Source organism: Lichenostomus cassidix, chromosome 5, assembly GCF_008360975.1.
Source record: "Lichenostomus cassidix isolate B80296 chromosome 5, HeHo_3.0, whole genome shotgun sequence".
NCBI lineage: Eukaryota > Metazoa > Chordata > Aves > Passeriformes > Meliphagidae > Lichenostomus > Lichenostomus cassidix.
The window spans coordinates 55,795,859-55,822,511 of record NC_139486.1 but is presented as its reverse complement, the minus strand read 5'-3'; the positions used below and the strand labels follow the sequence as shown (position 1 = coordinate 55,822,511).

The 26,653-nt window shown below is 37.3% G+C and overlaps 1 protein-coding gene across 12 annotated transcripts in view; it reads left to right on the top strand.

The window, feature by feature from the left end:
* SOX6 (SRY-box transcription factor 6) overlaps positions 1 to 26,653 on the top strand; it is a 366,784-nt gene that overhangs the window by 305,008 nt on the left and 35,123 nt on the right. For all 12 annotated transcript variants that reach the window (XM_085063213.1, XM_085063212.1, XM_085063211.1 and 9 more), the window contains 2 exons: positions 3,709 to 3,889; positions 6,445 to 6,635. In XM_085063213.1, coding sequence (XP_084919339.1) covers positions 3,709 to 3,889; positions 6,445 to 6,635 — 372 coding nt within the window. The remainder of the gene's footprint in view (positions 1 to 3,708; positions 3,890 to 6,444; positions 6,636 to 26,653) is intronic.

The following is a 26,653-nucleotide window of genomic DNA, read 5'->3' as shown; positions in this document are numbered from 1 at the left end:
GTCCCTCTTCCTACCACAGGCAGCACAACAGATTCATCAGTAAAATGTGATATTTTCAAGATTTCAGTTTGTAATCTGGTAACATGCATAAATGGCATCCATTTCATGAATTGTTTCACATTGAACCCCTGAGTATCTTAAAACGTGGTGCTGGCTTATATCGTTAGGGTAAGAGAGAGACTGCAGAGCTTCTAATTATTTTACAGATCTCTAGCTATACTTAATTCCACAGTTTTGGAAAAGCCTCCCATAAAAATAATATGTAAGTCAGGGCTCTGGGGAAAACGTAGTGTCGCTGCAGATTGATTTGACTTTTGCTGATTTCACACAGCTGCTGACAGCCGCGCTGCTCCTCGCTGGTTGTGCGCCATCGCCGGGTGCTCGTGCCTGCTCATTCTCACTTGTTTGGAACCAGGCAGCTACAACATGGCATTTGCCAGGAGCCTGGAATGAGCACTGTGCTCCCCGTGAATCCCGTGGAGCAGCCAGAGCCTTTGGGTGGGACTGCCTGCCTTCCCCTGCTGCGCTCTCCCGGGCTTGTTTAGGATTTCATGATTTCAAACATGCCCAGAACCAATTTACTTCAAACTGTAAAAATACTCATCAGCATTCAGGTGTTTTAGCAATTTGAATGATAGAGAGATAAATGCAGAACTATTAAAATAGGTCTAAAGGTGGCACATAGTGACTTTATATGTCACTACAGTGAGGAGAGAGAGGGAATGTGTTGGTTTTTTTTTTGCTGGCTGCTAACACCTTACAGGCAAACAGTCCATAGCTTCAAACCAGACTGAGAAGATTTTACTCACTTGAGGTGGTGGTTTCTTTTTTTTTTTTTCCCATTTTTTGACATGAGAGTAAAATATCATTTGTTTTTTCATTATCATCAATCATCGTGGTAAAGTGTGGTTGAGTAGATATTTCTGCCTGGGCTGATAAATTTCCATGACACTTTTTTGCTAGGCTGAGAGTACTAATAAATAAAAACTATTCCATTATGTCCAGATCTAACATTTATTTAGCAAAGCGTTCACTTTACTTAGCTGTAGATGTATATTAGTCTAATATTTTACCTCTTGTAATCCAAGCCCAGACTTGAGAGCAGTCAGGGAAATTTACCACATGTGCAGAGTTTGCTATGGTCAATACAGAAGCCACCAAAAGCAAAGCCCAACTGTTCCAGCAGAGTTGCCATAGAGCAGTGATACCTAACCCCAGTGATTTATAGCATTGAGTGTGTACTACTGACTACTTTAATGTGAAAAAGTAATTTTGGGAGCGAGCGAGCCAAATGGACCTACACCAAACCAAACCTTTACTGTATGAGTAAAATTTTCCCTGGTTAAATTCAAGCACATATCTTCTTGAACCAAGGCCAATACCATTCCAGGTTTGTGGCCAGCTGAGTCCTATTACAAAATTGACCACATGCAAATTCTTGGGGGTTTCCCTACATAATGTAACTTGAATGGACTAAAGTATATGTTAATAAAGCTGAAGTCTTTTTATGATTATTTTTATTAAGCACACTACTGCATTCAAAATACTAGAGATGAACTGCTGTGCTTTGTGTGGACAAATACCAACAGCTAATGAAGAAATTATTGGTATAAAAGCAGTACCTATGTTCAGTCTTGGCAGACTGTTACCTTTGTTAGATGTGACAGTTTTGATGGTCATGCATTGCTTAACAAATCCTCTATTTTCTCTGGTTTTATGCCGTTATATGTTTTTAAGCATCTATAAACTACATGCATTATTTATAGAACTAATGGAATTCTTTTAAAGAAGTCAGATCTTTCAAAAAGTAATGATAGGTTTTTCTTAAGCCAGTGACCAGAGTGTTTTGCAGTTTTTGGTTGCCTTGCAAAAATGAGAATGCTGTCCATGTAGTAAACACAAACTGGTACTGGCAGTGTTTAGAGTTCTTTCAGAATTGTATCAGTACTAGGCGGAGAACTATTTAAAAAGGGAACACTGTTGGATAGTTCTAAGTGTGCACATGTTCACAGTACCTGGCCTGGCAAACTTTGTAGTCTGAATGGGGTTCTGAACTCATGGAAAAACTTATTGATGCCGCTTTGTGTCTGTGCAAGGAAAGAGGTCACATAAGCATGGCCACAAAGCACCAGAATGGACTCTGTCCCTTGTCCCTCTGAGATTCTGCTCTCACCTGGACTCCAAAAGGGTGTGGATGTTGGTGCACACTCAGAGGCCAGGAAGAATTGAAATCTCATGCAGTTGTGTGGGAAAAGTTTAAAGCTGGTGTTAGGATGGCATTATAAATACCTGTTGGTTTTGTGTTCCTGCGTAATGCATCGTGTGTGACCAGATGTGCCTTGCTAAATCACTGCTTGACAGTAAAGAGAATGGAAAAGATGAGATAATGTGATGAATTGTTGTGTTTCAACATAATTCTAAGCTTTGAAGTGATCAGTGCAGTGTTTTAAAATATGAACAATATTCTCTGATATCCAGCATAATTCTGCTCTGGGCATATTTTAAGTGAGAGATCTGTCTTACTGGGCTCTTTAACTACAGAAAATCACCATTTCACAGTTTTCCAAGTGCTCTGTCTTGCTTAATGTATTAAGTAGAAGGAACAAGCTCAAATAATGGGAAGAAGGTTGCACTGTGCATGTTTATACTGAGCAATAGGAATTAATTGCTTGAATAAGTCTTCTTCAAGAAGTTGAGATATTTTTAGATGGGCCCATTCTACAGCACAGAAACAAAATATATGTCAGAAGAATTTCTTCCACAGTTTCAAATGAAAAGTTTTAAAACATGTGAAAATGCTGGTTCTAGATTTACACACCCTTAAGAAAAGGTCCTTGGGTTAATGCAAATAAAACATACAGAGATACTAAAGGTTGAATGCAGCAGAAATAACTACAGAATACAGGAAAAATACAGAAGTGTCAAAGGAGGAGCAGAATAGCAGTTATGTGGAAAATATTTTTGACTCCACATAAATCTGTCAAAAACGTGACATTTGAATAATAAAAGATTGTAAAAGATGCAAAATTAAATAGTAGAAAATAAAATATATTTTGAAATGCATATGGAATGTATTCATTACCCTGATAAGTAAAGGAATTTGAATTCAGTGGAATTCTTATCTTCTATTATGAGGGACCAGCATAGATTATTTTACTAAACAAAACATGCACTCTGAATTAGATGCATGGAATGTATAAGCTAGCAGCAGCTCTAAATGTGGGCCAAAGAGCTGTCAGGCTTTCCAAATGATTCTTTCATAGTAGTACTTCTGATTCCTTCATTTCTAATACATTTAAAAATAAGCTACATAACTTATTTTTATAGTGCCAGGAACTTTTCAAATAGAACCAGTGCAAAAGCATTACCGAGATGCTGGAAATTTTAAATAATTCTTTGTAAATGCCCTAGGTTAATTTAGATCTCTGAAAACACATTAGGAAATTAAGCTGTAATGTGAGCTAATTCAAATTTTAATTTGGCAAAAAGAATGATCCAGTCACATAGTTAATGTAAATAAGAAGCATAACACAGAGAAATTAATGAGGTTTCCTTTCGTTGAATCTTAAAGGAGGCAGATAATTAGCTCCTTTTGTTATTATTGCTGGGGAGTGTGGCATTGTCTTCGAGGTGTAAAGTAACTGCTGCTCGCAAAATGATGCTTTCATTTGTCTTTTCCTAATAGTTATTTACATTGACCTCTTGCAGGATGAAGCAGCTCAGCCACTGAATCTTTCAGCCCGACCCAAAACAGCTGAACCTGTCAAATCCCCAACATCTCCAACACAGAATCTCTTCCCAGCCAGCAAAAGCAGCCCAGTGACAGTGACGAACAAGAGTGGCATCCCCAGCCCGCTCAGTGGGTCTCTGGGAAGAGGATCCTCTTTAGGTAACTAATCTGTCCTGGGGAAAGGAGAAAATAGGCAAGTTTTCTGCATGAAACACCAGCCTGAGCACACTTGGTTGTGAATTAAGTAGATACTTGGGCCTATGTTTCTGTTGAAAATGGAAAAAAAATGACAGTGAAGATTTGAGAAGAATGCTTGAATGCTAAGGTTTAGCAAGAGTATCCAAAAAGATGTGGCAGTGTGAGAAATACAGGAAGAAAAATATAGAATATAGGAAATACATGTGAATATACACACAAGTAGGTAAATAAAGATAGATGTACAAAACTTGTGAAAGAGGTTTGTATGAACATCATTTCCTAAAGGCATTTACTGGGGTTATACACACAAAGTTAACTTTTAAATTTTGACTTCTGGATCAAACAGATTAGAAACTATCTTTGTATACACATAGAGCTTCACTAGATATTAGATAGTTTGATTTTTTTTTAATAAGACACAAAGACATCAGTCTAGCCAGTTTATGTTATTATTTAATCATGTTTTTATTATTTGATCATATTTTTATTATTTGTTCACCCATCTGTCAGGATTTTGTTGATTCATATGGTTACAAGTGGGGACTTTTTGACCTGTGTTCAAGATGCTTTAAGATTATTAAGTGATGAAACAAAATTGGTCAAAAACTATGTATGAAGACTACTTTAACCAGTCAAGAAACAGAATCAAGAGCTGCAAAATGTAGATGATCAGCCCTAAAGTTCAAACAGTAAATTTTAACACTGACTAAATACTTACTACAGACCACTTATTCACAATCTGTAGCTCAAGTGTACTTGTAAAATATATAGAAACACTTGTGAATAATGAATAGATATGTTAAATACATATATTAAATATATAAAAATTATGGGTTTTTTTCCATTCCCAAACACTTGGGAACATCATGATCTCTGAAATATATTTTCTGCAACTAGCTAGATACTCTACCTGCCAATTTATTTGCAACTATCACTGCACTACCTTACATTAGAAAGTGAAATACCAGTTTGAAGTCATAGGCCATTCAAGACAGAGAACCACAGAAGATAGAATAGTGCCTAAGGTATAAATACTTTTCATGTAAACTAATAAAAAAAATTTGTCTCAATCCAATTCTTAAGTATAAAAAAAGACAGGGAGACATTATCAAAAATCAGCAAGCCATGTAGGAGATTTTGCTGTCTTTTTACAAGGAGCTTAGATGATTAGGAATCTAAATCTCTTAAAAATCATGCAAATATGGTTCCCAACTTCCTTAAGGTCCAGAATGGAACTCAGTGGCTGAAACAGTTCAGAGTATTGCAGATTTTCCCCAGCAAGAACAAAGGCTGTTCTCTAATACACTATTTTTATTTTGGAGAGGAGTGTTTCATTCAGGCAGAAACCACCACCAGTCTGTCTAAAACATCACAGTTTACAGCTCTTCTTAGTTAGACCACAGGAATAAATTAATCATTTGGGTCCCAGGATAAACTACAACAAACCCTTAATAATTTTTATTTTAAAATAATTCAGAGTCCTTCGAGGTTGAATTTGCTGTATTTTACTCAGCTGAGCTTCAGTGAAGTGAAAAGAGTATAAAAATTATCTTTGAAGGTTGATTTTTTTGGGTGTTTTTGTTTTGTTTTTCATTTTTGTATTTTTTTTTTTTTTTTTTTTAGAATTGTCAGTAAGTACACAAATCTAAAAAATTCAGAGCTTTTATAAAAGACATTTTCTGGTCAGGCAGATGCACAAGTCACATACAAATTATGATTGCTCAAAATTCCAAAGCTGGAATATGACTGCACAGATCCATCCATGTGCAGTATAGAGAATACTTCCATGTAGGACCAGGTGGATCACAGTTTTATCACAGCAACAAAAACAAACAGTCACAAAATAATTGCTGTCTTTTTCTCTCAAATCCGAAAATGTATCTGGGGTACTCATCTCCATGAATACATTGTAAGATGTTACAGAAATGTTTACCTGAGTTTGATGCCTGTTTAAAAGTTTCTTCCTGTTCAGAGTGATAGAAAGAAAACTGTTTTTTCTCTACTGATTTGGAGATTTATACTCATGTTATGGTGACAATGATCTTTGTGCCCAAAAGATAAACGTGATTGTTCTTTCTGACGTGGAAATACTAATGTCTGGAGCGATTCTCTATAAAGGAATTCTAACAATTGACACAGAATTTCATGGCCAAGTGAATGAGATTGTTTTTTCCTTTTTTCATTTTATTAATTACTTTTAATACCTCAAAAGGCTTCCAGTTTAAGCTTCAGAGTACTGTTGTCTTAAACACATATTTGAGTCCCAGAGTCTGCTCAGATGCCTCCATGTCAGGCTACCCCAAGACCTCAGTGGTTGTATTTCTAACAGCAAAAGAAGTCCATGAGCTTATCAATCAGTTCAATAGAGAAATTCAGCCTTCAAACAGACAACAATTGCCACTCCTCCTCCTTCTGCAGATGTTAGTTGGGTGCAGCTCTGAGAGTGTGAGAGCAAAATCTTACCCCCGATTCCAATTTGGATAATCACCTAAATGAAATATGTTCTCTGTTTGTAGATATCCTTTCCAGTCTTAATTCACCTGCCCTATTTGGGGACCAGGACACAGTAATGAAAGCCATTCAGGAGGCTCGAAAAATGAGAGAGCAAATCCAAAGGGAACAGCAGCAGCAACAGCAGCCTCACGGTGTTGACGGAAAATTGCCCTCCATGAATAACATGGGTCTAAACAACTGCAGGAATGAAAAGGTAATGTCTCCCATTTCCCCACAGCCTGTCACTCACCCTTCCCTGCAAATAGCTTCTTATTTTTATATGAAATTTCTTTTTAGAGCTTTTAGCCGTCTCTGATTTCATGTTAAATGCACCTTGTCACTTCACAGTGCTGGGCTGCAAACTTCTCTGGGTTTATATGACAGCATTCAAACCCACAGCCCTGTGCACTCATGTGATGGAGCTCTAAGCATGCATGTAGCAACATGGAAAAGGAGTTGTTTGAATCTTCCATTGTTTGTGGTCAGTAGATTTTGAATTGTGCTTTTGAGAATGGCTGGATTGATAAATATGGCTAAAAGGCCAGTTCTGCACTAGCACAGTTGAGTATTACGGTGCTAATAAATTAATTTGAGTGTGCTTGCATCTGTGATTTGGATGCAACAAAGCACTAGGGCTCAAAAGAATTGCATTTGGCTCTCAGTTGCAGTGGGAAACTAGAGATCACAATTCTTTATTGAATCTGCAGGGTTGAATCACTGAAATGAGCTGGCACACTGAAATGGTAAATGAGAGAAAATGTTAGGATGATGGGACTAGGACTGGGCTGAGCAGGACATGATCCAGCTGACAAATAGCAACCTGGGATCATATCAGAAAGGTGAGGGACAGTTTCCATCGCTCTTCAAGGACCAGATAGAGGACAAAGAAGACTCTTGGAAAACTCCTTGTACCCTTGTTGTCCTGTTCTGTGGCCTTTCTGAGGCATTCAGGATCTGCTCCAGCAGGAGCTCTCTGCATGTGCACAGGGCAAGTGAGCAGTGGATCTGGAATTGGCTGAGAAAAAAGGCAGCCCTTGGGATGGAGAATCCTCCTTGGCTGGCTTCCCTACAGGTGGCACAATACAGGTGCTGCAAAAAATACAGCATGCAAAAAATACAGCACACAAAAAATACAGAGTTGTTTCTCACTGCTGACACGAAATCAGTTACAGACCCCAATACTTATTCCAGTTAACTAGAAAGGGAAAAGCATCATCCCTGTAATCACTAAGGCTTTGGCAAATAGAACAGTTATGATGCAATTTAGTAATGAATTAGGAAAGAAAAGGGACACGTTAATTAGCCTATAAAGTAACTAGTGTTTCAGACTGTTTGTTAAAACACTCCAAAACAACAGGTTGTTTCAATGCCTATAAAAATTCTGTGATTCTATATGTTTGAGGGCAGGTTCTTTGTTTCTTGGTGGAGGGAGGGAGGATTATGTTGAAGATTATATTAGCCCAAAGACTAATGGGAATTTTGAGTCCAGGTTTAGTATAAGACTCAGCAGAATGTTAACTATAAATTAAATGATGAATTTGATCTTTTCTCAACGCACAAGGGAATGCTTGGTGTTTTGTAGCAAGGCACAGAAAGACAGAGAAATATCATAAACAGACCCATTAAAGTTTTATACGCATCTTTTAATTACATTTTATATTTTTGCTTGAGAGTTTCTTTACAGCATTCAACACAAGCAGTGTTTGTTAAAAAAGTTTTGTTAAAATGTTGCCACACAGGATAAACAATGCTTTTCCAAGTCAGATTCAGAGTCTAATAAATATTTATTTCTTCCAGTATTAGTTTAAAGGTCATAATTGGAAACCTCATTTAATACAAGTTGATACTATGAAAAAATATAGAAATTAATAACTGATCAAGCAGGCCATATTCAATGATCTAATTGTAAAGTCAGTGTTTTAACTAACCAAGAGGAAGGGTACTAAAGCCCAGGTTATAAAAATAAAATAAATGTCACATATATGATCAGTGTTAAGAGTGTATAAAATTATGATTATTTTAAAATATATTTTATGAGTTTCAGTGGCTTGACATTTAAAAATATCTAATATGCTATAAGGGCTATTAAAAGAATTCTTAACATTTGATTTCACTTTGAAAAATAGGTGTAAAAATGGCATCCACTTACTTATTGAGTATCTTCCCTCCGTATTTTCAGTATCATGTTTATATCTTGTATTTGATATAACAAGTTTCTATTTCATCTTTCACCCTTTAAAGCAGAGTCAGTAAACACTTCAGTGAATAATCTGAAATGTCTATTTTGTGCTGGTTACTAGCATTATGCAGACTGATACACAGCTTCCAGATTGAGGTTATATATCAGGCAGTCTGAGGAAAAAATTATTTTCTTTTGTTTGCAAATATAGCAGAGTGAATTGGAACTGTTTAACAGATACAAACAGCATCATCCTCAAATGCCATCTTTTATGAGGAGACTTTTCATGGTGGCACTTGCAACTTTTAAAACCTAAGAATAAAACAGCAGCAGGGAAATCTGTTGTTAAGTCTCTCAGTGACCTTATGTAATCCTGCTGAGTTTATTTATTGTAGCAGCTACTACAGAACCATTGAGGCAGGAAAAGGTTGTAGTATGAGCTCTGCTTTTACCTTTGGTGTGCTGGTGTGTTGTCCTCACCCCACAGATGTGAGAAAAGGCAGGAGTTGCAAAAGAACAGGATATAAATCAGTCATTTTCAATGGTGATAGATCCCCACTGCTATCCTAAAGAAAATAAAAGTATTAATTCAGTCATGAATACTAAGTAAATGTATTTATATTTTATAGCAAGTATAAAATACATTAAAACCAGAACCATCATTTCCACAAACAGAATTCTAGAACACTCTTCTTTCCCCCTTCACCCTCTGCCTTTCAATTTTCACATTATGATAGACTTCTTTTACTCTAAAAATGATGGGCAGGATGATCAAAATGGAGCTGGGGGAGGAGGAATGCTAGATCACTTCAATTAGAGAAACATAATTTTGAAATAATTGTATGCCAAGAAAACTGCTTATAGTTTCTGTCATAATCCCAGTGAAGCTTTGATAACGGTTGCAATTTTGGATTGGTTTCTTTTGAAGAATCAGAACCCTGTGTTTTCAGGACCAAATTTTCAGAAATTGGCTTCAGGTAATTAGACTTGTAGAAATGAGTAGCTGGAAGCTGGCACCAGAAAAAGATGACAAATTAATTGCCTGCAGCTGGTTTAAAAATGCTATTGAGTTCTGGTCAGTTCCTGGTCTTCAAGTTCAGATAGTTGGTAATAGTTTGTTGTGCAAATGATTGTGCTCACAAAATTATGTACATAACTTCAAAGCCTGGGCTTAGGCCTTTTTGAAAATGTGTCATTTAAATCTCAGAAAGCTTTGTATTTGGTTACAGACACAGAATTGAAAATTGCCTGTGTTCATATTCTGCTGTTCAAAGAAAAAAAAAAATCTACAAAGCTATAAAAGTGCTCACTCACAGAGATTCACTCATCAGAAAGATCCAAACAAAAACATGCAGCACTTTGGGACAGCCCAGCTTTGTCATTTGCCCAAGCAGTAAGGTTAGTTGATACTTCTGAGATGATATCATTCTGTGGAGTTATTTTGGTTTGTGTGTTGTTGTAGGTTGGGAGAGGCAGGTGAGCACCAGGCAGCCACTGGTTCACTCCCCATCAGTGGGATGGGGAGGAGAGGCAGCAGGGAAAAATGGGAAAATCTGTGGGTTGATCAGTATAGTTTAATAAGTATAGCAAAAGCTGTGCACGCAAGCAAAGTAAAGCAAGGAATTAATTGATTACTCCCCATTGCCAGGCGGATGTTTAGCCATTCCCAGGAAAGCAGGGCTTCAGCACAAATAAGTTACATATGAAGACAAATGCCAAAACTCCACTGCCAAACAAATGCCATTTCCCCTTCCTCATTCTTCCCCCAGGTTTTATTGCTGAGCATGATGTGATATGGTGTGGAATATCCCTGTGGTCAGTTGGGGTCAGCTGGCCTGGCTCTGACCCCCCTCAATGCTTGGCACACCCCCAGCCTCCTCTCTGGCAGAGCAGCATCAGGAATCAGAAAACGTCTTGCTGGAGAAGCCCAGTTCAGTAATAGGTGAAACATCCTGTGCTACCCAGAGTTGTTTTGGTCACAAATCCAAAACTCAGCACTATGTGAAATAAATTTGACTCTGAGTCTAAATCTGTACAATAAACATGAGGCAAAAAATCACTATAACAGAGCTGACTTTTTCTGCATCACCTCTGGTGGAGCAAAAAACTCAGGTGTGGTCTGGCTGAGAAAGGGATGAATAATGGTGTCAGTAGTTTCCCAGAGTAAACAGAAACACTGGGGAAGGGGAGAGTGTTAGGAAAATGAAGGAAATAATCTACAGAAATTTTACCATGTGATAGAAGCAAAATCAAAATCATGCAAAAAATCATCTTTGTTTAGAGGATGTGACTTTTTTCCAGTCAAGCCGTGTTCACCTTCAACAACAAAAAAAATGTACTTAAACAAAATCTGCATTGCTTCAGCTACTTGTATTTATTTTAGTATTTCAAACTACCATCATTGCTTAGAAGATTTGCTTTGATTTAAGGCTTTAAATGAACCTGGAAATGCTATATAATTTATAAGATGACTGACATTATTTTTAAAAGAATCAGATGCTACCTTTTTTGTACATAAAGCATGAAAATGCTGACAAAGATGCTTCAGAAAATCTTTGTATAAAACACATAGGTAGAACCTTGATTGAACAAAAATATATGAAGTCAAGGTAGAATACATATGAAATCATAAATCACAACATATTTGTGGCTTCATCTCCCCATTTAGTTGCCATGAAGCAAATTCATCAAAATCTCAGAGTAAGCAAAATTTAATATAACATTCTTATGTTTATATTCCATCCTTACTCTTTTGTAGATTCTCAGACAACTCTGTATTTGCAGTAGGAAAGCAGAATTAGACCCCAAAATAAATGACATGAGTCATTGCCTACTTCCTGGGAATCATGGTACTTTAGCACCTCATCTAATGAGCCTTTTATTCCTTTCTTATTTCTAAATCGTACTTTCACTAGTTGAATCCACGTAATTTTTTCCTGATATAGACCACAGTTTGTATGCAAAATGTGTACATTCTTTAAAAAACATGCATTATTCACCCTGGAGATATTACAGTCTGTTGATCAAATCCATATTTAGGCCCTTGGATTTGGCTTGATAAGCCATAAGGACCCCTTTGGAGGTGCTATGCTCTGCTGTATTTAGGGACTGTTAAGTGTGTGGATTATTGAGACAATAGAGTGTAACAACTCCTCTGGAGCTGTTTCACTTCATCATGTGCACGGAGCTCCTGCACATATGTACAAACTCAGCCTGAGAAAAACACTTCAGGAAGTCTTTGTAGGAAAAGTCACTAGTCGAGCATAATCTCCTTTTGACTGCCAGCAGCAGCCCTGCAGTGGCTCCAGCATTGCATTGCTTTTTTTCCTACAGGCAAGCAATGCTGCATTATGCTGCCATCAGGTTTTTACCAGCTTTTTTCACCCTGTACTTCAGTATCAGAGACAGAACAACTGCAGTTTCTCAAACAATCTCAAAGAGAATCACCTTGTTACCAGAATCTTTGGTATTAGCCATTTCTCAACTCAGTTAAAAAAACCCAAACACATGGTTAAGAAAACACTTTTCCACTTCATTCTGCATGCCATTCTCTGCTTCCTTTTACTGAAAGGAGTCCTTACCACCCTCAAATTTAGAACATGAATGAATTGGTCATAAGGGCCTCGTGGATTTCTTATAAATCTGTATGAATATGTGGTTTAGATTTGCAGGTAGTGATCTCTTCTCATTTCCTTTTTTCTTTTAAGAAAGGCTTATATTTCCCTTTTCCCCCTTTAGTTTCTTTTAGCAGACTATTTGTACCTAGTAAATAAGAGGTCAATGCTTATATTTCAGTCTGCTGTGAGATATGACAGAAACTGTAAGCATTTTCAATTGGATTCTTATTTCTGTTGGTTAAATCTTAGTTCTACTTGTAATTAAAAGATGAGTACCTAATAATTGGGAAAAAAAAAAAGATAGCAGTAACAACTCCCTTGAAGCAAGTTCTGTTCTCACAGTAACTTCAGAAAGGTCCTGCCCCCCACAGCTTACACTTAGGTATGATATAACTTAAGTATTTAGTTTCTATAATAGAAAATCTGGAGCTGTATGGGAAAGAAAAAAAGAAAGGCATTGATTTACTTGAGGAGCTGTTGGTGCGGTCTCACTTTCTTGCAAGAATATAGGCAATTTATTCAAACTCAGTGGGAGTGTATTCCATCTGTCTAATGAAGACTCTGATTTCTACAAAGAGACACTGCAACCAGGAAAGTGTTTTTTCCTGAGTACGTCATCCTGCTCAGCCGACAAACCTTTCCCTGGGGACTTTCTGGGACGTAGAAGGACACGTGGCATAGAGACAACCTCTTTGCAGATCCATCCTTTTAGAACAGATAAGTGACAAGTCTAAGTTAAACGCCCTGGAATAGGGAAAAGTTTCAAATACAAATCCCTGCAGTCCTCATGCTTCTTACAAAACAAATGTCCTTTATACTTGACTGTGAATCTGCTCAATTTAGTAATCTGCTTGTGGCTGTTCATAATACATGTAAGCTATGACTTCTTATTTTTTTTTTTTTACATGGGGTGTTCAAAGTTAATTTCCTAAAGCCACATTTGGATAACAGTATTTCAATCTGAAAAAATCTTTATTTAGAGAAAAAAAGAAAAAAATAGTTCCAAAATTTTTTGAAACTGCAATAATTTTGCAATTTCCTTTTTAGGCTTAGGGCTTATCCTAGCTACATGAAACATGTGTCTTCATTTTATACCCATTGTAATATTTCCTTAATAATTTGGAAAGGAAAATAGTGGCTCAAGTAAAATTTTTTTTGAAGTGGCTGCAATGCAGGAGCCTAAGTCCCACTGAACTAGCTCTGAAAATTTTACCCCAAGGCAGACAAGCAGATTTGTGGCTGCGTACACAGTAATAGTCTATTTTCAGTGGAATTCAGCAGTTTTGTATCCTTCTCTAGCTCTTTTTATGATAATTTGGACAATTCAGAATTTCAGCTGATGTAATACTGCCCCCTTTTATTAGAACTGCAAAACATGCTGGACCTCAAACATTTAGTTTTGTAGCTGGGGAAAGTCTGTTTATTTATGCTGTTGCTTCCAATATTTGAATTTTCATGCCAAGATAAGATAAAGCGTGCCATCCATATGCGTTTATAACAATGAATGTGGGGAAAATAGTAATGATTCCAAGCAACATATTTTTTCAGGGTGTATCGTGTGTGTTATGACTGGACTTCCTAGGCAGCATATCCCTCCAGGGAATTCCCTGCTATTTTTTTAAGAAGTTCAAGGTGTAGATGATTTCTGCTTCTGTATGAATGTCATATGTGTTTGCATTGGTTTTCTAAATCGGTGCATTTAGGGGCACACTGAGCAGTGTAATTTTTGTTTTTCTATTGTGAGTTCTGATCAGGAATGAGATGCATCTTTGAATAGCTGAGGGGTTTTAATATCTCTCAGACACAGGTAGGTATTGCAATGGATTTATGCTTTGCAACTAGAACTTTCAGTGTAATTTGAAATTAAATTCAAAGCAGAGCATTTTGGGAAAATAAAAATCCCTGTATCTTCAAGTATATCTTATAAGCAGAAATGTTTCAATTATAAACTAAGAAGGAAAACAAGTAATCTGACTTTCGACATAACCCTGAAGCCTGTAATGTATCACTGGCTTTTGTAGATACCACAGGAAATAAGAACAGTTCAGAAATTGTGCCCTTACTCAGAGAAATGTTTTATCTGATCTCCATCAGTGTAGTGAGAAAGGTGATGGAAGTTGTAAGTGCTCGTGCACAGAGGGGTCAAACACAGCCGTAACGCTGGCGCTCGTGTTCGGAGAGTTATGGCAGGAAAATACCAGTGCTCACATTAGCCCCTGCAGAAGAACACAGCCCCATTATCAAGGCCAGGTTTGTAATGGGAACCAGGTGCAGCAGGCTGTGGCTATGAAATCTTGTCAAGGCTGTTCCTCCAGCTCAAGAGATAGAAATATTAAAGCTGCTCATGAATCGTTAACTCTCTGCCTGTACCTAACCTGGGATGCAGCGTTTAATTGATCATGTGCTGTAGCTCAGATGCTATTTACACCTATGTAGTCACACTAGTGCCTATCAATGCACCTACTAAGTTTTTTTTGTTTCAGGTTTACTTTGTATGCTACGTGAAGAAAGACATACAAGTAATGTATTTGAAATTTGCGCATTAAAAATACATGTTCACTGGAACTGTGGAACTGACAGTGAAAAGACAAAAAGGAGCAGTGCAAAATCTCTGGCATATGTAGGTCATCTAAATTTGCAGATAATTTAGCTTTGGTGACAGCTTATGGATCCAGTTTATACCTATAGAAGAATTTTCTGTGTGGACCTTTGTTTTTAAATAATTTGCTCAATTACCTTACTTTCCAAAATCATCTCTATAAAATTGATATTTTGTGCATTTCAGTTCCAATACATTAGATGTACAGTTAAACGCTTAGCCCCTCAATATATGTAGAGGCTGATTAAAATAAAATCTAAATTATTTTTTCTATTGATTAAATTATCAAAATTAATTAAGTGAAAAAAATGCAGTCTTTGCAAACTGCAAGTCATGGAAATTTTACTGGACCATAAATTTAAAAAAAAAAGTTTGACCAGCCCAGTAGTGATGTACATCTGTAAGATATTAAAAGAAATATACCTAGGCATAAACAAGCTACATGAAACATTATTATTTGAATAACTGTATACACATGTATAGAGAGGCATATATGTGTGCACACAGACACACACACAGCAGAGAGAATAAACTTCCCATATTAGGTGAACTTTTAAAGTTTTTCCTGCCTTCAGTGCAATCCCAGGAACACCTGGTAACAAACTAGTCTTTTCAGGAAAGAAATCAGCACAAGCTTTTGATATCAAAAGCAATTTTTGCATATGAATATTGTCTGCTGGAGGTTTTGCCACTACCTGTGCTTAAGAGTATGCTTGCTGAACACAGTTATGATTTTTTTTTCTGTTGTCATGGCTACTTGAAGGGGTTGCCTAACTTCAGCTTTTAGATTAAAATTAATAATAGTGTAATTACAATGATGATGATGATGATGATAATAACAATAATGGGGATTTGGCCCTTTTATTGCCTTTCTAGCTGAAGAAAAAAATGCCAAATACACTGTTTTTTCACTTACTTGGGGTATTTCATGTGAAAAGGATAAAAACTTTGCCCCATTTTGGTCTTCTCAAATTTTGGAGCAACAGAAAATTCAAAAGGAACAGAATTAGATTAAAACACGTCTCAAGGATGTGTTGAAAAATTTGCACAAACCAACAAGGATATTTTTTCCCAAAAGTTGATGTTCTGCCATAAAGGATAGTGTCTTTCTGATGACTGTAACAGCATAATGATCTTCTTATATACAATACATTTCCCAAGCTACTCAGGAGAATTTACAGATACATGCTGAAATTTATTCTGTGTTTTTATTATGCTTCTCCACAAAACAATAAAGATAGGTTGAAAATTATTGTTCAAGCGTAAATTTGCTAGGACAGGAATCCATTCGTTGATTTAAATTGTGGGTCAGAATGGCAGCTGTGCAATCCTATCACATCACTTCCTCAATTGTCCTGAGAACTACAGAATACATTTGCATATTATTTCATATTTAGATACAAGCAGAGACATCCGCAAAAGTTACTGTCTCTTTTTTTTTCCCAAGCTCTGTGTATTCCTCTAAGCAAATTTGCTACACCAAATGCATTGCCAATATAACTCTCTACTGCAGCAGATAAAGCACAGCAAGGATAAATTTGGATTGCTTTCCCTGATACTTCATTACTTTCTAAAATTAAAAATGTCTCCTGTTTCTCAAGTGTCATTAGGCTGCATCAATAGGTATGATAAATTCAAATACACTCCCTGTTGTTTAAGGATATTTACTTAGCTGCCTGTTTGTGGGATTATAAACTGCTTTTTCTTGGCTTAACTCTTCTGCTTTAATCAAAAGAATAAGCATGCTAACAGGTAAAATTGTCTTCTTTTTCCACGTGAAAACACTTGAGCCAATGATGTGAAACAGTATTTGCAAGTGTTTGTTTGACATCTGATTAATGGAGTTTGACCATGCTTAGTTTTTCCCTTGTTTCTTTTCACAAATATTCATGCAAAGGGGTTTTTCTTTCTAAGAGTGTATTTACATTTATGTGGACATTTGTGCACAATTAGCATTTGCAAATTATGCCCAAATTGGTCAACCCCTCTTAATAAGAAATGGAGTGATGCAGCCCCCACTGACCAAAGGAGGAATGCAGTATCAGGGAGATCTTCCAGCCCCTGATAAAGTGTCAATGCTAATTATAGATCTTTACAGCAGCTCCCTGAACTCTGTAGCAATTTAATCTAGGGCTGCTGAAGGCTTTGCTGCACTGTCCCTTACCACTGCCATCTTTTTCCTACCAAAGGCATGCCAGAGGCAGATTCATTGGTTTTTCTGTGGTGTTGAGGCTTTTGGATGCAGGAGCTGATAGACTGAAGTAAAAGCTTTTCATTACCTAGGAGGTCTGTGTGCTGAGAGAATTCCCAGTTGCGATTTTTTTTTTCCCCTGGTAATTTAAGGCAAAGTTGTAATTCTTATCATTGACTCAGGCATTGAAAACAATGTCAGTTTTCTTAGGTGACCAACTGCAGCATAAATCAGAAGCAGGAAACTGTTGAGCATTTAAGTGCTTAGCTTGTGCACAGCTTAAAAAAGTTGGATTTTTAAAACACTACGTGTACAGAAATTGCTGAATCTCCAGGCATGGTTTGAAAAGATAAACGATAATTTCTGGATAAAATGTTCACTGCACATACCTTGTTCATCCCTAGTCACACAACACTAACTCCACAAAAGGTCTATCTCAATTGGAAATGTGTAACAGGGCAGTAAATGATAGTCAACATCAGATTGCTCATACTAAAATCTTGTTCAAGTCATAGTAAGCTGTTATAACACTACTTAAAACCCAAAGTATGCCTAACCCACAAGCTGAAATTGCCCAGCTTACATCCTGAAAATCTACAGACAACATTAATTTGCTACTATTTCACTTTTATGCCTGTGGCCTCTAACATGTTGCAAATGCTTCTATAAGAAAGGCTAGAAAAACATATCGAATTTCTGTTCTATCCCACTTGCTGACATTCATTAACTGAGGGAGAACATTAAGACAAGGTTTTGGAAAGATCTCCTCTCTACCTCCACCCGTTCCAAAGCAATTTATTAAACAGCCAGTAAGAGAAGTGGACACTTGTGGTTTAATGTCAGACCTGTGTTGATCAGTAGCTGGGTGCCTGATGTCACTCTTATCTTGCCAAGGGCTTCTTGAGACAGCAGGCAATGTGAGCATTCCTCTCTCCCTGCCATTTTCTTTGCATCCTTGAGTTCAGTTGTGAAACAACTATTTTGTTAGATGCCTCCTGTTGTGATGAGCTGCCTTTTTATATACATAGAGAGTCTTGCTTTAGTGCATCCCACTTTTGCCTTCTTGTTCCCTTCCATTTCTAAAGCACAGGAACGCTCTTTCCTGTATTTTGGATGCTGCTACATTTGTTTTACATTCTGTTTAGAAGCCATCACTGGAAGGATGTGCATTAGAGCTGTATACAAAGTGAGTCACTGACACATCATGTACTGTAAAACTTCTTGGTCTGTCAGAGGTTCAGCAGTTTGCCAAAATGCATTCAGCTGCCAGCTCCCTGCCAGAATTCTGTTCCTCAAGCTCTTTGAATACTCATGAATATGATTAGATTGTATGGCTGCACTCTTCCTCCCAAGGGATTCCCCTTTATCAAGGGGTTACCTTCATGATCTTTGCATAACTCCTGTGTTTTATTCTGCAGTGTCACACTACAGATTGTGCTCTATCATCATTATGTCTCATTGATGAAGTGTATGCCAACTCTCAGCTTCCGTTCAGAAATTACCCAAAATTAGAAATAAAAAGAAGACATTTTCCTGTAGGTCTGCTGCCACCCTCTTTTATGCAAGACTTATTGTTCCTCTTTCACTGCGAGGAACAGGCTGAATTAGAATATTCACAGTTATAAACTGACCCTACACAGACTGGGATGACTATCAGTGTCCTCTGCAATAACCAGCATGGTCTACTATGCAGGATTTCCATTCCATTCTGTCCAAAAGCCATCCACAGTTTGTCAGGATGTACTCACTAGCATGGGCAGGCTAAAGTAATGAACTGCAGTAGGGGAAGTTTGTAGTGCATGTGTGAGTTATCCTCCAAGGAAGGTGATGAAGTGTACTACTTGCTTGGTTTATCAAGTGATTTCCCTTTATCCCCACCCATGCCATGTTGCTGTAGTTACCCTATGTGTTATAAGAACATAAAGAATCCATTTAAAAAGGGAAAAACCACCCAATTTCCTGTTTTTGACCCCACTTCATGTAAAGCTAATGTAAAGCTTTTGCTGTGTTAAGGATGCATCTCAGCACATGTGCCTCTGAATCAGGGACTGCATTACTTAATCATCCTTCAACTGGTATGAGATTTCAGTGCTGCAGTGTTTGGAATGCTCCTAATGTGGTTCAGACTATGGTTTAGGTAGTGGAAGTCTCTGTCAATCTCATGTAAGGGAGAGGGGGATATTTTCTTGCAGTGTTTGCAATGATCTGCTGGTTTGAGTCTCCTTTCCTTTTTTCCCTGCTGCTGCTCTGCCCTGCTGCTTAACCTCACCCTGCTTTTGCTGGGGCTCTTGTAGTGTCTCATGAAAACAACATCTTCATTGCTGGTGTGTGTCACATCTTAATTAACTAATAGAATTGCACACAATTTCCACGTTAGAAATTCCACTGACTTCTTACAGTGTGAACAGATAGTACTATTTCACCTCTTTTTGTTATTTTGTGGGTATGTTGTCTATACAGCTGCATTCTTGTTGCTAAATCTGCTTTGGCTTTGACTTCACAACTAAGCTAAATGCTGACCATTTTCCATAAGCAAAATACACGATTTATCACATTTTTGATTGCTTGGAGTAGCAAAGGAATAGAGATAAAATTGAAAACTTCATTGTGGGTTATCAGTCACTTTTTTTTTCTTTAATAATTCTATTTTGTAGCTGATGACAGAACTCATTTAGGATCAGATAATTTTGGGCTGTGCTTTGATACAAACCAAAGAAGTTATAGCTCCTGAGATGAAGATCTTTAATAGTTTTAAAAGGCAAGAGCCATCTCAGTTCAGCACGTTACCTCTCCAGTGCAAAGAGGTTCTCAGCAACTTTAGCTGCAGCTCCCTGCCTGCTCAAGGACATAACTATTTAAGCAATTCTGCTGTAAAAGCTGCAAAGTCTTTGAAAGCAAAAGCTTTCCCTTTTATTAAACTGAAACATTTCACTGTTTCATTTTTCAGCATGACCCCACAAATAGCTGAATCAGAAGTTTTGCAGTACTGTGGACTGGTTTTGGGGACCACTAGGCTGGAAGGTGAGGGATGGGACAGAACTCACTGTTGCACAGTATCCCTGAAAATGCACTTTGAATGTATTGCAGGGTTGGAAATGAAAGTAAGGGAGAGCACAGATAGGAATGTGAAGATCCTATAGTTTAAATGGTGGATTTTCAACCAGATAGCTCCAGAGTATATAGCTCTTTCCTTCCTTTTGGCATCATCCCTTTCAGTTCTCCCAATATATAATCATTTGAAATTCCTCTTAAGTCTCTGTTTCTAAACCCTAAGAAGCAGCAAACCTGAGCCTTGCTGTTTGCATTCTTCTGATATCAAAGCCTCCTATCCCAGTGGGGCCCTTAGCCATAGGAGAGGTTTGAGGGAGGAGGAAGAGATGTTTTTCCTTCTCAGCTGCTGCACCAGATTGGAGGGTGGGGAGGGGAGAGGGAGCAGACACAGTTTTTAATATTCAAAATGGAGGCTGGGATGTGAGTGATGCCTGAGCCTGATGTGCTGCTGCTTGTCACTGTTTCCCTTGGCTGATGTGACAGTGGGCTTGGAGCTGGTGGAGGTTGGTACCCCGTGATGAAGAGTGCCCATCCTCTCAGGAACAGCCTTGGTTAGCCTGTTTTTGCAGGAGCTCATACCCCAGAGATGTGTTGTGCTGCAAAGCAAGCAGTACACAGATATTTTTCTTTACGCTTAAAATCCGTGTTACAGATTTTCGGGAAGTATTTATTTATTCTTCAAATTAGCTGAGCAGGAGAATTAGCTAAGCAGAGATGGATTTGGAGATCAGCACAATGCAGCAAGACTAAAATCCCCTTTCCATCTGAATTAATGAATTTCAGACTGCTTTTCATAAACTAGTTTTTCAGAAGTCATCTGTGAAGCCTTATATAAAGAATTTTTAAAGGTAACTTAATGGGATGGAGAAAAGGTTTCAAATTATCTACAGGGGCTGTTGAAGGAGATATTAAATATTGATTTATCTTGGAGTAAGAATCATACTAAAGAGTGAGGCTTGTAGTCAGATCAATTTATCTGGAATACAAACTATATGGCCGTATTTAGTACAATGTCAACATGAATCTTAAACAAATAGATGTGAAAGACTGATCATTTAACTAAATCAATTGGCTTTCCAAATCTTCAATTAAAAAAGAAATCTTAACAATTCAAACTGAACTGCTGCTAAATGCTTCAGGTGGTTTATCTTAAAAAATGCTTCATTTAATCAGTCATGCTTATATCATAATGCTCCTCTGTGCATCTTGTTGTAACTAGGAACAAAAATATACAGTCCAAGACTTTCCCAAATCTTTAGTTTTTAATACTTCAAACTCTCTTGAAATCCCAATGTAAATTGTTCAAGTAATCTGGTGAATAACACTGCAAGCAATTTTCTGCTACTTGCCACTGCTACTGCACTGCCAAGCTTTTGGTCATAACATAAAAGTTGGCTCAGATTGTTCTCAACCACCTAAAACTGATTATGCTCTGTTTTCAGGCATAAATAGATACCAGTATGCCAGCTAGTGGTATTGGCTAAAATATTTTTTAGGATGTATAAGAGTACATAGGTCTTCAGTAGGAAATCCTTTATCCAAGTGTGACATTAAAGCAGGACGTCTCAGGTAATTTAAGTGTTACATTTGCTTTTGTTTGTAGTGTTTTCTTTAAACGTATTCATCAGACAAGAGCAGAGCCTTTAATGTTCCATGACTGAAAAATCCATCAAGCAGATTTATGGCAGGGGCAGTGTGGCAGAACAGCCAGTGGACTGGCCTAATGCTCAGAAGTCCTGGGTTCAGCTCTCAGCTTAATTATTGACTTTCTGGGTAACCAGAAGATAATAATTTCCCCTCTCTGGGCCTGAAGATTCAGTTACCAACCTGCTTTTAAAAATTATTTGGGTATTGCTAATGAGCAGTGGTAAGTATTACAATTGTCTACATATATCATAGTAAAAAGCCCCAAAATACTGATTGCTTCCCCAGAAGAGTATTGTTGTCTTCCCTGTGAGACAGAGCTATAAAATATGATCACAGTTATAAAGTATACAAGTATACAAAGGAGTGAGGAAAGTATGAGACAGGAAATTCCCTCTTACTCACGGATTGTATTTGTCCACAGAACAGCAAAGAATCTTCCACTGCAATGAGGTGCTGGAATGTTCCTTTAGTGAACTTTTCCATATATGTCAACTAGAGAGGGTGAATAAGGATAGGAGAAAAGAGAGAAAAAGTGCATTTGAAATGCAGAAAGATGTAGTAGGACCCAGTTTATACTTATCCTGAAGATGAGGTCAAAAATAGGTCTTAAGTGGGACATAAGTGGCTAATTTGTGGGTGAAACCACTGCTTTTGAAATACCCATTCAAGGTTGGTTGTTAAGGTATAAAAGCATTTTCTAAATTGTAATTGTTGCCTCGAACTGAAGAGTACTTAATGGCTATCTTATCTGGGAAACTTGAGACAAATTTTTCATGATAAAAACAAAAGAAGGTTTTTAAAATCATTCTACTTTAAAGGAAAAGCTGGAGACTGGATTTGTGCCAGTGGCATTAGCTATAGACTAGCAGTTTTCTCTTTGTATTTTGCAGCAGTAAATATGATTTTTTCTCACCCATACATAGGTAGTCATTTTGAATTTTAGATGGTTTCAGGTGCAAGGGTTCCTGGATTCTGCATGGAAAATAATGCATAGCCTTCAGTAATCCTTTTAAAGCACTCTATTATTATTTTCATTCACAATTCCTTCATGGAAGAACTACTCCTTCTGAGAGGTGTAAACCTCTCCCATTTTCCAGGAAGTACATATTTGCCTGCATTTGCATGTTGGAGAGTCCTAATGGAACCTTTATCCTATTTTATCAGTTGCCTTTTCTTTTCTTTTTTGATTTGTTTTGGTGAATGAGCAACTTGGTCTAATGGAAGGTGTCCCTGCCCATGGCAGGGGTGTGAGAACTACAGCTAGATCACCTTTATGGTCCTTTCCAACCCAAACCATTCTCTGACTCTGTGAATTCATAGTGTTCATAAATCCAGCTTGGGCTGATTTTTCCTTGAGTATGTCTTTTGAAAACATAAATTATGAACAAATTAGTTCTGGTTGTATTAGGAAGATCAGTAAGTAAATATAGCAATTTCACAGATGCAGAGTTATTCCTTCACTTCAGCCAGGACATTGCTAGTGCAAGGTCTTGTCTGCTTGCTTAGATCCTTACAGGACCGTGTTCTTGGCTTTATAAACCAATTTATAAATTAAGATTAATTAATCTTAAACAAGATTAATTCTTCATACCAGAAGGGCTGCAGCTTACCTGTCTCAAAGGGAAAAAAAATCAGTAAGAAGGTGGAAACATCTTTTTGAGCCTGGAAAAAACCTGTTTAATTTTTATTCCCAGATTCCATGTAAACTTAAGATTCAGTTAAGTGCATTTAGTCCATTCTTCATATATTCCCTGGAGTTAAGTACTGATTATCCATGTCGTTGAGGCCTCTGTTGGATTGGAGTGAAAGTATTTGGCACCTTACAAGATTAAGGCCTGTACAAGGCTGCAAGAATTTGCAACTCACCGTTTGTTTTCTTTCTTTTTTTTTGTTTTTTTTCTTTTCCCAGTTGCATGAAGATTAAAGACAGGAGCTGGTTGAGGGGTACATTTATATTATCACAGGCATTACGTACATCATACTTGATATTGTAATCATGCAAACAGTAATCTTGCCTTCCTGACATAAACAGTGAGCAGCATTTTTTCCTGAGGCTGAAATAATCAGAGAAAAACATGGCAGTGATGGAGGTACAAGAGACAAAACACTGCATAATGATGTTATTATCATTGTTCCATTGTCACCCATCCTTATGCCTCAGTGATGTGCTCCTTTTCTTGCTGAAGATAACAAAAAGAGGCCTGAGTATAAACAGAGAAATGTATAAGCAGCAATCAGAAAATGCAACCTTGAAAAAGTGTACTTAAAATGCTACCAAAAAAATCATCTTGATAAATACAGAAAAAGCCTACTTAATCTTTATATGCATGGTGTGCAATTATATATTTACATCCAGCACAAGGCAAGGCATATACTTGAAAACAGTAGCATTTGGTGGGATTTTGTTAACTGCCTTGATTGCATTTCTAATTCTAAATCTGAATATGAACATTTAAGCCCAAGTGTCTTTTGCATCACCAATTTAAACGACTTCAGGTGTCTTCCTGCACAGGGGATGGAGCAGGCATGTCTGGAGGCTTGTGATGTTTATGGAGGTAAACAAAAGGGGTAGGAAGCCCCAGTGACTCGTTCATGATGTCTGGGTTAGATATCTGTGCTGCCAAAGCCCTGGAGGATTTACCCTATAGGAGCTACTCAAACCTACAGTTACAATATACAATACCATTCATGTTCAAGGATCGCTGTAATAAAATGCACAAAACTCATATTCAGATTTTCCCTGAAGTTTAGTTCCTTGATCGTAAAAATACTGGCAAATAGAGTATTTGAAGTATTTGCTTTTATACTGTTATAACTACTACCCGTGTGTTGAGTGGGAAAAGTTGCATTTATTGCAATTTGATAATTGATTATTGCAGCTCGTGGTCCATGTTTATCAAAGTTTTTCCAGCATTGTCTGTTGGAGTCCAAAGCTCTGACATGTGTCTGTCACAAGGAACACTTGAAATGATGGTATGAAGTATTTATGAGAACATCATCTGTCTTTCTCCTAGCTTTTATAGGTTTAAAATTAAACTTATATATGTCCCTTTATATATGCTTAAATTTGCATATTGTTCACAAAAGAACATCAGATTGCTTCTGAAGATGTCTGACCAGTGACGTGTGCATGTCTGTCTAAATGTGTGTTTTCTGGATTTTTTTAAAGACCTTTTTTTCCCCAGCTCTGTGTGTGGAGAGCAGCTGAAAGCAAAAGCTTTGTGCTGTTGAGGTTTGCAGAACACCGCAATGAAATTGAAATTGGTGACTTCTTTTCTGCCTTTTTTTTTTTTCCCAAAAAAATTATTGTGCTGAACCTAGAATAGTTTTGCTGGCTGTTGCACTGCTGTGGCTTCTCGCTAAAACTGGAGTTTCAGCCTGGAATATATCACTAGGTGATTAAGAGAGAAGGATATTCACAGTTTTGAGGCTACTAACCAAATTGCTCCTGCTCTGCTTCTGCTCTAATTCTGTTCTGATTCTAATGCATGACAATACTTTCAAAGAAATTTTGTCACAAGCATCAAAATCTGGGGAAACATGCAGGTATATGCACAGAATTGTGACACTTTTCTAAATTTGGTAAGCATTTTTGTTCACTTTTATGGCATTTAAATAGCTCCATTTTTAAATACTTGGTGAAAATAAGGCTATAACCAAAAAGGTCCAACAACCTGCTAAATTAAACTTACATATATATATATATATATTCCTTTGTAGTATTTAGTCTAGGAAAAATCCCTTTGTTTTGCCATGTCCTTGCACTTTTATTCTTGTAAATCAAGTGTTAGAAATTTGAATGAACATTCCGAGGGCCCAAGAGTAGCTCTTGAATTTCTTCCATTAGTCACTTGCTGGCGCAGAAAAAAAACAAACCATACTCCTGCAATTTCCTAGTAGAAATGGATGTCAATTGTAATTTGTGTTTATTTTTGTCTGTCTCTCAAAAATGCACATGCGTGTGTTTAATTAGCAGAAAATGTTGGGGTTTTTTAACAATTGCATTCAGATTCCTTCTAATTACAAGGTAGATTATAGATTTGATCTATACCATTTACCAGTTCTTCCTTAAATCTAGTGGTTATAAAAGAAAATTAACTTCTCTCCTTGAAGGCTCCCAGTTAATCATCTGTGGAGTTGGTCAGGAGGGAAGGGAGCAGCAGAGAGGAAGAGGGAATTTCTCTTTGACTCAACAGTTGAACAGCTAACACTCTGGAACACGAGATTTGATTGTCTTAGCATGTGTTACTACAAATATTATTAACAGTCATAAAATTATCCAGCTTCTTTAAAAAACAAATGACAGACCAAGCTTTGGACTCTTTCTGACCTCTGGTGAATTCTACAGCCATATTATGCAGAGTGTAAAGTAGTAACTCATTTTGTTTGCTTTTCATTTACCAGCTGCTAATTTAATTGATTGTCCCTTTGTTTTTCAAGGACTAATTTCTCATCAGTCTGTGTTGGAATTTCACAGTTTGTGTGTTTTGTTTGTTTTTTTTTTTTTTCAATCTTTACCTTTTAGTCGAGGTGTAATTTCACTGCAGGCTGATGTGTGAGCTTGCAGCTGAAACAAAGAGTTAATCAGCAAGGTCTCAGATGCTGCAATGCATCATGCCTTTGTACATGAATAAAAAGTTGGAAACCGCATGAAAGCAGTAGTTGGGTTACCACACAACTGGATATGCTTAAGTCTGAACGCTTCATAACTCTAACTACTGGGGAGTTGCAAACTTATAAATAACCTTGCAATTGGTTAAAACCATATTAAAACCATATGAACAAAGACATAAAGCATTTGGTTAAGGGGGCTCAGTAAATGCAGTAATCCTGTTGAAAGTAATCTAACCAGGGCAGATCCATAGCTTAGGAGTGCCTGCAAGCGTGGCAATAGTTATGGAGATGGCAATATTTCATGTGCAGGAGGGCATAATATCCTCCTTAGGTG